Source organism: Carassius auratus, chromosome 10 (genome assembly GCF_003368295.1).
Source record: "Carassius auratus strain Wakin chromosome 10, ASM336829v1, whole genome shotgun sequence".
Lineage (NCBI taxonomy): Eukaryota > Metazoa > Chordata > Actinopteri > Cypriniformes > Cyprinidae > Carassius > Carassius auratus.
Window position 1 is genome coordinate 13,152,824 of NC_039252.1, and position 13,918 is coordinate 13,166,741.

Here is a 13,918-nt window from a genome sequence, read left to right on the forward strand (position 1 = left end):
AATGCATAAATATAAATAAATATATACACCTTGCTAGCACTTTTACCTTCAGAACTGCCTTTATTCTTCGTAGCATAGATTCAACAGGTGTTTGCCGCAGGGTTAAACCTTCTCCTTTGTTGAAAACATGCAAACCAAGTTGCCCCGGGAAACTGAAAACATGTAATCCTGAGCAGCTGTTCTATAAAACGAACACAGTGAAGTGCTTCACTCTAAAAAACATAGACCTAAAAATAAAATTGAGGACTTTGTCATTTGATAAATCACACTTCAGCCATTTTGATAAAATGTTCAGCCCTAATTTTCACTTCTCTTCTTCTCTTGAGAACAGTAATGATGTGGTCTGATCCACTGGCATCCATTGAATCCAGTTTAGGGCCGTGATCTCCTCATGCGTTCCACCTTCACGCAGACCTGGACACTTCAGCAAGGTCTGACTTAGACATCTTTAAATAAACACAGATGCTATTACAAACCACCACTGCTTTATATAGTTAACAAGCTTTTGTATAATCTGACGTGTTTGATTTCACGTTCACGATAGATTCTTAGTCCGGGCCGCCACATCTCTGCTGTTAACGACTTTGACACAAAAAGCGAGAGCGAACAGAGAAGCCAGAATGAAGCCGATGCGCTACTTCACGCCGACACAGGTACACACATAAACGCCCACGCTTCCCTCTCACACACCATCCTGAACCCACACATGTAATCACCTGCACAAACCACATGAATTCAGAACTTACACTTCTGGTTTGTTCCTTTTATTGTGCTCGTGCAGTTCCACAGCGGCAGAGCCTGCAACAGAATGCAGACCAAGAGCAGGAGTGCTACGATAGTGGAGAGTATTCGGATATCTTACCATCCCTTCTGCAGCTGGCGCAGGAAGCATCCACCCTCTCCTTCAGTAACACTACACTGCCTTTAGAGCTCTCTTTTGTCATTTAAAACTCTAATGCATTTGATATTGTGCTGTGGTGGTTGATAGTATAAAAGTGGTATCTGAAACTAATTAAAGGCTGTTTAATGAAAGGCTCAGTATCATAATGCGGCAATTTGATATGTCAATTGTAAATGTAAATCATGTACATTTTCTGTAGTGATTTTATCCATCAGTGAACTCGAACCTCTCTTGTTGACTCAAGAGTGATTTCACAACAGAACTTTTAGTCTATAACCACAATTAACCATGTAGTGTGAAGCAATAGACCAAAATTCCAGATAGCACTTTGAATCATCTTTCAGATTTTTTTTTAAATTCAGTAAATGACAGAAAATGTTCCCATTAATGCAACCTCTGCAGTGGGTGAAAGTCTGATCATAGTTTGCGGACGTGAATCATGGCACTAACAAAGGAGATCTCGGAGGACCTTAAAAAAAGAGTTTATGTTGCTTCATTAGGCTAGAAAAGGTCTTAAAAGAGACCATCTCTAAAGAGTTTGGACTCGGATCGTAAATGGAGATGACCTCTGTTACCCTCCCCAGAAGCAGTGGACCAACAAAGATCACTCAAAATGCAAGACTTGTAACAGACTGTGAGGTTGCAAATTAACCCAGTGTAACTTCTAAGCAACTAAAGGCCTTTCTCACATTGGCTAATGTAAATTTTTCTCCTGAGTCCATCATCAGGAGGACACTGAACAACCATGGTTTGCATGGCAGAGTTTCAATGAGAAAAAAAATCACTGCCTGTCTGCAGCCTGCTAAATATCATGTGGACAAATGTTTTGTATAAAAATGGGACCGAAATAGAATTTTGGTCATATGAAAAGTGTACTGTTTGGAGAAAAGTTCCAGCATAAGAACTTTATCCCATCTGCGAACATGTTGGTGGTAGGATCGTGTTTTTGGGCCTGTTTTGCAGGACGGTTTGACATCATTGATGGAAGATGAATTCTGAATTACTGTATACCAGCAAATTCTGAAGGAAAATCTCAAGACATCTTTCTGAGACAATTGTAAAGGGTTCACAAACTTTCAAGCAGCACTGATATATATAATATATATCAATAGTGTATCAATCTCATAACATACTCTTAAGCAACTTTAATTGCCACATTAGTTCTATTATTAGTATATTAGTTATTACTTATTTAGACATTTGGTGGCTGAGAATGCAGCCGATTTCTATATAAAACCTTTAAAATAAAAGAATCTTGGCAAGCCACTCACACAAAAATGCTGACTTTAAAACAGCACGGACTGCAGAGGTTGCATTAACGGAAAATCTTCCGTCAGTCCGTCAAAGTGCAAAGTTTCAAAATGCTTTCCGTCATTTTGGTCTATTGCTTTACCTTACATGGTAAAGCTACATTGTACTAATAGACTAAAAGATTCTTTTGAAATCACTTTTGAGTCAACAAGAGAGATTAGAGTTCACAGATGGATAGAAATCACAATGGAAAATCTGACGATTGACGTATCAAATTGCCTCTGAATCTGATGATGTTTTGGGTCATATTTATACAGAAATATAGTTAATTGTAAATGGTTCACAAACTTGTGTGTGTGTGTGTGTGTGTGTGTGTGTCTATATATATATATATATATATATATATTTCATAACCAGTTTGTTTAATAGTCCGTCTTCTTTAGTAGTCAATTTCTCCATTGAAATATAGTTGGCGACTATATCTTATGATAAGATATTAGTTTTTGAGACAAAAAATAGTTTACAGTACCATGATTTCTGATGTGGATCACTTGTTTTACTGCATTGATTGCACTTGATGTACTTTATTGTCTAACTAAAGGTTAGAATATAGGCCATAAGGTTATTCTTTAAACATGTTATAGTTTAGTTTATTTAAGGTTTTTGATATGTTTGTTTTCATGTAAAGTGAATTACGTAAAAGCTAAATAAAATGTTCTAAAATTGTTAATGCCTATACTCTCTTTCATACACAAACGTAGCTTTCAGTTATTTTCATAACAGGCAATCAGCAGAATGTGGGTTCTTTGAACAGGAAAATCTCACACGCAAACGTCAGCCCACACAGAGCAGATACATATAGGTTTGAACAAGGAAGACAGAAACAGACCTAAACAACAAGTGCGTTATGTGACCCTGTCCAAGATGATATTTCTTTTAGTTAGTCTCTTCCTTGGGAACATTCCTTCCTTTGCATTTTCTGCGTCATCCCAACCAAGTGAGTATTTTACAACTATTTTGTATTTATTTAGATTTTACATTATGTTGCCTTTACAAAACACATCATACCTGGTATTAAAATACAAAAGGATTACAGAAGTAATTTCTAAACTATTAAACAAAACAGGGTAGAGTTTGTTGGATTTGTATTCATTTCTTCCCCCTTTTCGTGGTTTTATTATGCTCTTTAAAACTACGGAAGTATGCGGTTGTACAACAGTTAAGATGAAAAAATCTAATTTGTTAACATATATAAGGCCTAAAAATGTCTCCTGATGGCAATTATTTCATCAGCAGACGTGACCTTTACATATTCTTCAGGAAATTGTGAAATTTTTCAGCAACCTGTCGTCTGAACAGTTGACAATATTCAGATGCTTGCTTTCCAAAATGGCTTCTCTGTGGCCATGATGCGTACACGCAACCAAAGACAGTTTTGACACAACTTGAGCCTACAACACTTTCAGTTCAGTTTTTCCATAGAAAGACTATCAAAATGTTCAAAAAATTCTCATGTAAAGCTATGATTTAATTTTAATCAGTAAGAAAGTATAAATCTATAATTTTGACTGAAAATGTACATATTTCCTGTCTGTGTACGTTTCTTTCCAGTCCTCACAGGCTGAAGCATCCTCTACTGACAACCTACAAGCTGCAATACTGTGCCATTTATATATAACATGATTACATAAAGTGCATTTAAGTTTTAACTATATTGTTTTTCTCTTCTTCACCCAGAAATTAACTGTCTTATCATAAATCTGGACTATGTTAATTGCACATGGACTGAGCATGAGCACCGTTACATTTTCAAGAGCATGTACGTATGTTGAACAAAATAGAAAACCTGCAATTTTGGATCGAGGTTTCAGAGCTGACAACAGTATGTGTTTTCTTTCTCAGGTTTACTCATAAGGAAATTTTGGACTGTCCAGAGTATCTAAGGATTGATGGTGTTAACACGGTCTGCAAGTTCCCCTACATAAAACCACAACGGTTTAATGACTTAATTACATGGCTGTACAGTGACAATGGCAGTTTGGTGACAGAGCAGAAACATATGCTCAAAGAATATGGTATTAGAAATGATTCATGTTTATTATGACTTGACAATAATTGACCGGTTGATGAATTAAAACTTTACATATTGTGTTGGTAATCAGTGAAGCTTAACCCTCCGTTCAACCTGTCCGTGATGGAGAAAAAAGACACTGAACTATGGCTGTACTGGAATAATTCAAAGAACGACAGCTGCATTGAGAGTGAAGTTCGTCACAGGACAGACAACAATCCATGGAAGGTATGAAATTTGTTCTGTGAAACTAAACTTTGATTGGCCACATTTGAAACACATGGACATTGTATAGGTATTCATTTCATATGATAATGTTATAGGTAAAAAATGTTAGCCTGAATGCACTGTATGATAAATGCATAAATTTAATTTAAATTGAATATGGCCTCTAATGGATTAATGATATATGAAACGTACTGATGCTGAAATCACATCAAAATAAATTTACAAAAGTGGTTTTATATACACAGAGAGCATATCGAATGCAACTAAAGTGCTTTTAAAATTCAATTGATTGATTTTGCATTGTGATCCTTAAATAGTACTTGAATGTCCTCTAATGGTTCTTGATCTAAATATGCCTGACAAGTTTTATTTTGGTATTTTGACTATTGTTACACTAAATTCCCTCATTCAAGTGGTGTGCCACTCAGCTTCTGTGAACAGTAAACCCTGTATAAATACTCAATAGGCTGGCCTACATTGTACAATGGCCCACCGGGAAAAATCCCTGTGCTCCAGATGGCCAGTCCACCACTGACTGGGTGAATTATTCAATGACTCATTTATAAGAAAATGTCGCTTGTTTCTTTCCTGTAGTAATCATTGTTGAAAAAGATACAAATTTGTCGCCACCTATCGGCTAAATAACGTATCATGCAGAGTACATTCAGTAGAAATTCCAAAAATAATAACAGAGCAATTAGTATTTAAATAACAATAATAATAATAATGGTTACTACATATGTTATATCTGGTTGGAACTGCTTATTAAATGTTAAAGTGTTTGCTGGGATAAAAGAGAAAGTCCCAGTGCTTGACAACTAATCAATTTCAAGGACCATGTTGTACAAATTGTCATTGTAATTCATTCTCAACTTGCGGACGTCTCACAATCAAACACCAAACGACAAAGTTTACATCTCTCTTCCCTAGAACACCACTCCAAGCAGAAGGACTACTTTCAGTTTGCCTTTCCCTGCAAAAAAACGCTATGAGTTCCAGGTCAGGGCTCGAATAGAGTCATCCTGCGGAGAGTCCAAGTTTTGGAGCGACTGGAGTGAGCCTGTCTACTGGGGATCTTTAAAGACCAACGACACTTCAGGTAACGTATCTTATCCGTTTTACAAGTCTCCTAGTGCTTTATCTGCCTACAGGGGCGCTGCACAAGATCCCGGGCCCTATGCATAGGCAGTCCTAATGGCCCCCACCCTGAAAATATATATTCCAGACTTTTCAAGGGCCCTCTCCTCCTTTGGGGCCCTGGTAATCAGTACTGGTTTTACTCCCAGTCCGACGCCCCTGTCTGCCTAGTGTGTTGCGATTTAAAAAGACAAAATGATGCAGACAAAGTCACAGCTGCAAGCGCATTACATACTTTATAACGTTACATCGAACGCGAAAATATAGCGTGACCGACCGTGCTGTGACACCTTCCCTTTGCGCGCTCTCAGCCTCTCACACTCGCATCGCACTGCAGCATATTCCGTGATGCTTTACCAGACTGAATGTTTTTTTTTATTATTATTCTTTTTTTTTTAATTATTATTATTATTATGATCGATTTACATGTTGAAAGCGAGGAATTTGTCATATAAAATCTTTCCACAACCATTTTTTTTCTTTCTTTCCACAACCAGTTTCACGTTGGATTATTAATATACATTACATACTAAGTTAGGTCTAATGAGACTGCTCAGTGATTAAAGGCGTAACGTTAGTCTCTTACTCTAACTTCACTATGACAGAATTAAATAATCCTAATATATTCCTTTTTTTTTTTTTTACATAATATTTGTGTCAATCCTTCCTGTTACAATGCTAAATATTAAAAACTAATATTTACCGATTTACCTACAACTAGATAAAGTATATTCAAAGAAACTGACTGACTTACTCGATGCAAAATAGGGTGCACAAGGGCCAAGGCCTGTACCAATACCCACACTTGCAGTCTTTGCACTTGCCCACTTGTTGACTTGCATTATGATCTATATAGGGTTAAAAATATATAAAGTACTTCAGAATGTCTATTCAGTAGTGCCTATGTAACAGATGACACAATTTAGCATCGTGAATCTTGTTATAATGATGTAAACGTTTAACAAAATGGACATAAAAAATGCCTCAAATACTACAAGGAAGTGCATAAATGGCACTGAAAATTCAAATGTTTCATATCTGCTGGCCAATCTTCCTATCAAGTGCAGAGTCTCAAGTGGCAAAGGCCACAAGTGTGGGTAGTGTTACCGACCTGCTGTCAGTTAAACTGTACTAAACCATAAATGTCATTTGTTTGCAAAGGTTTGGGTTAAATAAAAAATAAAAAAACTTCTTAAAACTACAGCAGTGGCTTTAAAGGAAACTCTTTTCCCCAGGGGGTTTCCCCATGTCTGTGATGTCACTGGTGCTGTGTACAGCAGGAGCCACAGTTATTCTCATCATACTGTCCTGCTTGCTCGTCCATAGCGAGAGGTTGGAATCTGTTTTTTAACCATTTTTAAATACACATTTTAATTTTCCACTGTAACATTATCTTTTAATGCTGCAATAATGTTTTGTTTATGCTAATTTAATATTTAACTTTTCTTAGGCTAAGAATAATTTTAATACCAGTGGTACCAAATGCAGGACGAAATGTAAGCAAATACCTTGCAGCCCTGTTTGACAATTATGATGGCAATGTTGAGGTAAGTGACAGTTTTTATTTTATCAGCCATATACCATGCTTGAATTTGTTCTTTAACCCACAGTTGTAAAGAGGGAATGTGTGATTCAATCTTTTTTGTCATGCAGAAATGGCTGTCCATGCCCAAAGATCTGGAGAATGGCTTCAAACCCAATTTCACGGAGCGTGCCTGTCCTGTGCGCGAGTACAGGACAGTGTCCCAGTCCAGCACTGACAGCGAAAGCATCCTCTCAAACCCAACAGACCTGTCATCAGATTACCAGTGCATGCATAGCTACTCATCAGCCTCCACCATACCTGGGTCTTCTGAAACCATACAACCCCAAGATCTGTCGCAAGTGGATAATCCAGTCTAAATCTTCACCTTAATCGGAAGTTATTAAAGTCGAGAGTTTAGAAATGAGTGTCTTTGACATTTAGTTTTGAAACTAAAATCCTGAAAAGAAAAGAGAAAATACTTACACCTCAAAAAGGGGTGATGCATATGTTATATGGTGAAACCAAGTAAAATCCTGTTTTGTTATTTTGAAAATACATTTTTGCACTTAAATAATCAACTTGGAACAAGCAATGATAAACATTTGATTTGTTTTCTTATGTTAAAGCAGGGTTAATTTTGATCCTTTTTGTGTTTTATATAGTCTGGATTTTTTCTTTCTTTCTTGTATTAAGTCAGGCTGAGTAGCAGCATAGTGGTCATGTGTTGTTTTTATTTGTGTCAAAAGTATATTTTTTACTCACAATATTATGTTTGCGGTTTTCCACAGTAATGTAGATGAGATTTCTGTAGGGTCTCCCGAAGCAAGGCTTTTCTTTGCAAGCAGTGACCATTGTAAAAATTGTGACAGTGTAAAATGTGTCTGTGATAACATATATACTTAGTACTATGTAAATTCTAGAATCTGATTTGTGTACTTCTCGGGAAAATCCCATCACCTAGCAACCCAGTATTATCTGATTATTTAGCTGACTGATATTTGTGAATCATGCTGCTGGCAATCTGTAATGTAGTTGAAGAAGTTTCACTTCGACTAGACCTAGCTCCAAAACTTTTTCATATCGTATTGCAAAAGGCCCTAAAAAGGCACCTTAAAACTTAACATTATACAACATTGATAGCAAATGTATCTTGGTTAATTGTTTATTCATTGTGTGTTTTCTTGAGGCTTTATTTTTGCACTTTTAGAATTTTGCTCGTCTGTAGTATTCATAGAATTTTTTAACATTCAGCATACTTATGAGAATGTGAACTTGCCATTTTAAAATGATTATATGTTTAAAGACAAATGTGATGCTTCAAGAATGTAATGCTTTTACAATCTGAATAAAAAGATTGGATCTGTGATGAGTCTGTGATGACTAAGATATTTTGATAACATTTTTCACAGTATATTTTGAGCTGATCTTGAAGGCGGATGCTTAAAATTTTGAAATAAATATTTTGACATGCTAAAGAATCATTAGAATAGGTCTTAGGCACATTAACATATGAGCAGATACTGTAAAATGACCCAAAAACACTTACTATGCATAAATAGAGTGCATTCTGAGTGTATATTATTATTATTATTCTCTGGTCTTGTGCAAGCCTATATTTCTATGTATAATTTTACATAAATCATGGATTGTCACAAATATCATACTAGCTTTGTTAAAAGCTACGTACTGTACAAAACAGAAAAGCTTTATCCAAGCTGGTCTTCATATTGTTTCCTGAAGCAGTCTCCGGCAGGGAAGAAATCCCAGCATCTCTCCTGGTACATCTTCCACACGTATGATTCCTGTCACACATACACATGTCTGTTATATTTAGATCGCTTTTCATGTTTAGCAGTTAGGAACATTTTGACATGGCTTGCCTGCCCAGTGTGCTCAGTTTCATCCTTGTTGATTAAGTACATCAGGAAGAACCTAGTGAAGAGAGAAACATTACTTTTGTTTGTCCAAAAATGGAGAGATTGCATAACATCAGAAAAGTGAATTGCTCACATGTAATTGGCCAGGTTGTGTTCTTCAAGCGTATGTGTCTCAAAGCCATGTGGCGTTGTATCGAAGTAATCACTCCCAATACCACATATAAAGCATTTGGTCTGAAGAAGCAATGTAAAGTTTATAATCAGACACATCAATAAGAATATAAACTTAATCTGTATATATATATATATATATATATATATATATATATATATATATATATATATATATATATATATATTTTTTTTTTTTTTTTTATCAAACAGTAGAGATCTTCATACCTCCATGTCTTCTTTGACCTGCTCTTGCTGGTCTCTCAGCTCACCAAAAGCATCAATGATCAGACCTGTGCAAACAAACACAGTGACTTGCAGTGTAATGTTTTCAATCTAATGAAAACGAAATCTCAAAACCAATTATACATCTATGAAATGTAAGGTTTAATGCTAATTTGCTTGGCGCAGTTGAATAAAAACACGAGTCTAACCTTGAATGATGGCTAGCAGGATGACGATGACAAAGAAGAAGAAGGTGATGTCAAAAACCACCCGATAGAGTTCATACTCATCCCCTGCTGGGTCCTCAATCTCGTCTCCTATGCCTCCACCTGCCCGCACACCCACGTACATGTGGAACAGATAACACTGTGAAGAAAAAAAAAGAGAGAGATTTGTTGGATTATACAGCAGGTGTTACCAACAAAATGTGCTATTAGAGAAGAAGAATAAAATAAAATGTAACACTAATAATGTATAACGCAGTGACCAACCGTCATCATGTCATCACACTTCATGTCCGGCTCATCCTCATCCTCACTCTTATTGTAGAACTTCCTAAAGAAGTTGAAGGCCACCACAGTGTAGAGGTACACAACCACAGCCAGCAAACCCACAGTCATCATCAGCTGAAACAACCCAACAGAGTCAACCGGTGTATAAGTGCAGATTTTCAGAACCAGTTGGATTTGTTGTACTGACTGTACCTGTTTTCCATTGTGTGTGACCGAGGACAGAATTGTTCGCAGGGTCTTAACACCCATTGCGATGTCCAGCAGGTGACAAGCAAAGAAGAAATTGTTGTAATGTCCAAGAAGTGACATAACGGTGTACCACACCAGGTAGAGGAAAGTCTGTAAATGAAGAACACTTTAGTACACTTGACTAGAACTGTGCTTGGCAAAGTCTGCGATTTTATAAAATACAGTAGATTTTAATACCTGAAATAAATTAAGACTTACATTGTCTGTAAACACAACTCCAAATTTCCAGATCTGATACTTGATGTCAATGGAAGTGAGCCTGAAAATGGAAAGAAAATCTAATACTTTGCCACTAGTGGCAAAAAAACAACACATGACCTATATGTAATATCTTAAAATGTCACTTGTAATGTACTTTTAATACCATGCAAGCATAGAGTTGTCTGGCTCTTCGGGTTTCTTGTCTGTCTGTTGTTTGCTGACATCCAGCGATGCCAGATCCATTCCCAGCAGCTCTGCGATTCGCTCACGACCATAAATGTCTCCATATTTATCCAGAACCTTGCCAAAGGAAACAAGAACAACATGGCTTCATAAATGCACAGATTTTAAGCCTACACACCAATGAACAGGAAGAATATCGGTTTACCTTTCGCTTAACAAATTTGTCCCAGTAGTTGGTGGGAAAGGAGCTAAAACAATGATAAAGAGTTTTAATAACAATTTTTACCAAAGAAAACTATGAATAAAAATGGCTAGGTCTTCTAATGAACACTTACTAGTCTATCAAGGAGACATAAATTAGAGACCACATATGTGAAAAAATCAGTTTGACCACAAAACAGAATCTAGCTCAGCTTTCATTTTAGTCAACCAGATATATCTCCACACTTACGGTGTGTTTAGCACCAATCTGTCCCATTGACCTTTGATGTCATCGTCCTCCGGCTGTTCTGTGATGTAAAGCCCATCGAATTCCAGCTTTCTTGCCAGCTCTTTCTCTCTCTTAAAGATGACCAGTGGAATCTAACAGACCACAACATCTGGATAAATTATTGATAGCACAAATAATTGATAGCACACATTCAGAATTAATTAAAACAACCTGAATCAAGACTGATAATGACACAAGTTCAAGTGCTAAAATGTAAAATCTAATGGTTCAAACCTTGAGGCAGTTGTATCCAATGATAGATAAGAAAGCAATGATGGTGTGCACAATTGACAGGCAGGACATAGTGGGCTGCATGTATCCGGTACTCTCTTCCAGGAAAAAATACACAGGACCTTCCTCATCATCATCATCACCACCTCCATCCTGTCCAGCAGAGCCCTCAAAGTCTTCGCCAGAGCCTTCAAACAGTCCAGAGCCTTCAAACAGCCCAGAGCCTTCAAACATACCTGAGCCATCAAACTCATCAGCAATCGGAGGAGTATCAGATACCTGGAGTATTAAAAAAAAATGGAGCCTTAACAGTAACAGATTTTATTTTTATTTCCACGTACATTTAAAAAGTACAATTATTGTGAGGCATGCCATTTTAAATTAAACATTGAATCAGTAAAACAGTGTAAAAATCCAACCTTGTAGAAGAGAAGAATGAAGTTTAGGGCAAAGGCGATGAACAAAGCCAGGAAACGAAGGTTGTAGAAGTTACGGGACAAGCAGTTCTGTAGATTGAAGTGGAGATTAACAGCAAATTAAAACCCGTATAAACGTAACTAAACCTGGAAATAAAACTCAAAGGTTCAAATCCAATTTAGAAGAATTTTTTATTTCCTACCATGAATTTATTTCTTTGAACATCCAACTCATTCCAGAGCTCAAATCCTGCTCTTTTGACTGATTTCTTTTCCTTTTTTGCTTTAGCTGCTTTCTCAGGTTTTGGTTCTTCTGTTGTGGCTTCAGACTTGACTTCTGCTTCCTTCTCAGCCTTCTCTCCATTCTCAGTGCTGTTACACATGGAAGATGGTCACTGAATTTGTAAATACGGCTACAAAAACAACCAAAAAATCGAACAGAAACACTACAATATCCTGTTTTCCCTTCATTTGGGAGTTACTCACTCTGCCTTCTCAGGCTCAGGAGGAAGTTCTTCAATAGCAGGAGATTGTTCAGGTCCTGCTTCTTCTGGTTGCTGCAGCATAAATAAAAAAAATAAACAACATGACAAATACAAATTTGTGTAGAAAACTGGTGAAGGAACACAGGGAATCCAGCTAAATAAACACCATACCATTTTCCTTTTCAGTAATGGAGTGCCCTCTGGAGTTGGCGGTTCCACAGGGGTCGTGTCACCCATATCTCCAAGTCCACCTGGTGTATCAATACCAGGAATCTTCCCACCGTCTTTTTCTTGGATGTCCTCATCCTCCTCCTCTCCTCCTCCTACTTCCATTGAGTCTGTTATCCCTCCTGTATCCTGCTCTTCTCCACCCCTTGGTTCTCCCGGTAGGTCTCCATGCACCTCATCCTGCGTGGGATCAGGCATACTGGCCAGCAATTCCGTCACAGTGATGTTCTTGGCCCCTTCAACTAAACCACCTCCAAAAAGTGTCTGCCAGATGAGCATGAAGAAACCTTTACACACACTGTAAATGAAATAGAGGATGCCCATGAGGATTGTCCATAGGAAGGTAGCAAGCTTGACCACAATTTCCTTGATGGTCATCTTTCTGAGCCTACGGTACTGTCTGCGAATATTCCTAAAGGTAAACATGCCCAAGAAATTCATTATGCTTTGGATGAATTCGGAAAAAGCAGAGCTTGATTCTGGCTGGCCCTCCTCCCCACCTCCCTCTTCATCTCCTCCTCCGGGTTCCTCCTCATCGTCCTCTTCTTTCTCCTCCTCATCCTGCTCTGAAATCTGTGAAGCGATGTTCATCTCAAAGATGGTGTCCTCACAGAAGTTGACAAAAAGTTCCATCTTCTCTGATTCGCCACCTTCGTTGACCACGTCAAATATGAACTGCCGCTTGGACTCTTTGACTTGAGGCATTTCCCATTGCTTACGATTCACCTCACTGATCTCAAAGTAGATCCTCTCGATCTTCCTGCTGGCGCCCATTATCTCGATACGACCCAAGAATGGGCGGAAATAGTTTAGAACGCTCTCCGCTTGTTCAAGGAAATTCTGCAACCTGGTATCATGAGGAACATGTTCAGAGAGGTTGGTTAGCAGCACTGCTATGTTAAAGCCAATGTCTTTTGCTGGCTCTTGGAACCGACTGGCGAACTCCTCGTAATGAATCATCTCATTCTCATCTGCCTCAGAGCAGGACAACAGAAATTGGATCTCCGCAGGTGTGTACTGTTTCTGGCTGTCCATGGCTTTCTGGAAATCCTTCTTGGATATCAAACCTCTTTGGTCTGTCACATAGTCGCGGAATGCATCAGACGCAACAATGTCCTTCAGCTTGAGGAACATGTCAAAGAATTTGAGGATCATTTCGACATTGCTGGAGGACTCCACTAGCATGTCCACCATTTGGCGAGCAATGGTGCCATTTACAACATTACCTGACAAATATAGAGTCATACAGGCTAATCAGGTCTAGACTGAATGATGTGAAACTGATGATGAAATAAAATCAATATTTTATTCATACCCTCCAGCAGAGACAATAACATGACCACCATATCTTTCTGAAGGTCCAACAACTCTTTTAGAAGACCAATCTGACTGGAATCCTTCAAGAAAACACAATGACATTCTGTATAATATACACTGTACTATAACATATATAATCTAAATCAGCAGCTTTTGTAAAAAAAAAAAAGAAAAAAGAACAATTTATATATATATATATATATATATATATATATATATT

At 37.5% G+C, this 13,918-nt stretch overlaps 1 protein-coding gene, 1 long non-coding RNA gene and 1 pseudogene across 2 annotated transcripts; 2 read left to right on the plus strand and 1 right to left on the minus strand.

The window, feature by feature from the left end:
- The first annotated feature begins 391 nt into the window (after window positions 1-391).
- Window positions 392-1,131, plus strand: LOC113110468 (uncharacterized). Its single transcript, XR_003293150.1, has 3 exons — window positions 392-431; window positions 545-653; window positions 782-1,131. It is a non-coding gene; the product is annotated as an uncharacterized LOC113110468 (long non-coding RNA).
- A 1,864-nt stretch (window positions 1,132-2,995) lies between these two features.
- Window positions 2,996-8,477, plus strand: LOC113109907 (cytokine receptor common subunit gamma-like). Its single transcript, XM_026273795.1, has 8 exons — window positions 2,996-3,149; window positions 3,890-3,971; window positions 4,055-4,227; window positions 4,315-4,451; window positions 5,382-5,550; window positions 6,824-6,920; window positions 7,039-7,135; window positions 7,242-8,477. Exons 1-8 carry the CDS (start codon window positions 3,077-3,079, stop codon window positions 7,488-7,490), a joined length of 1,077 nt encoding a protein of 358 aa, XP_026129580.1. The 5' UTR covers window positions 2,996-3,076; the 3' UTR covers window positions 7,491-8,477.
- Window positions 8,096-13,918, minus strand: part of LOC113109908 (ryanodine receptor 1-like) — a 47,570-nt pseudogene continuing 41,747 nt past the window's right edge.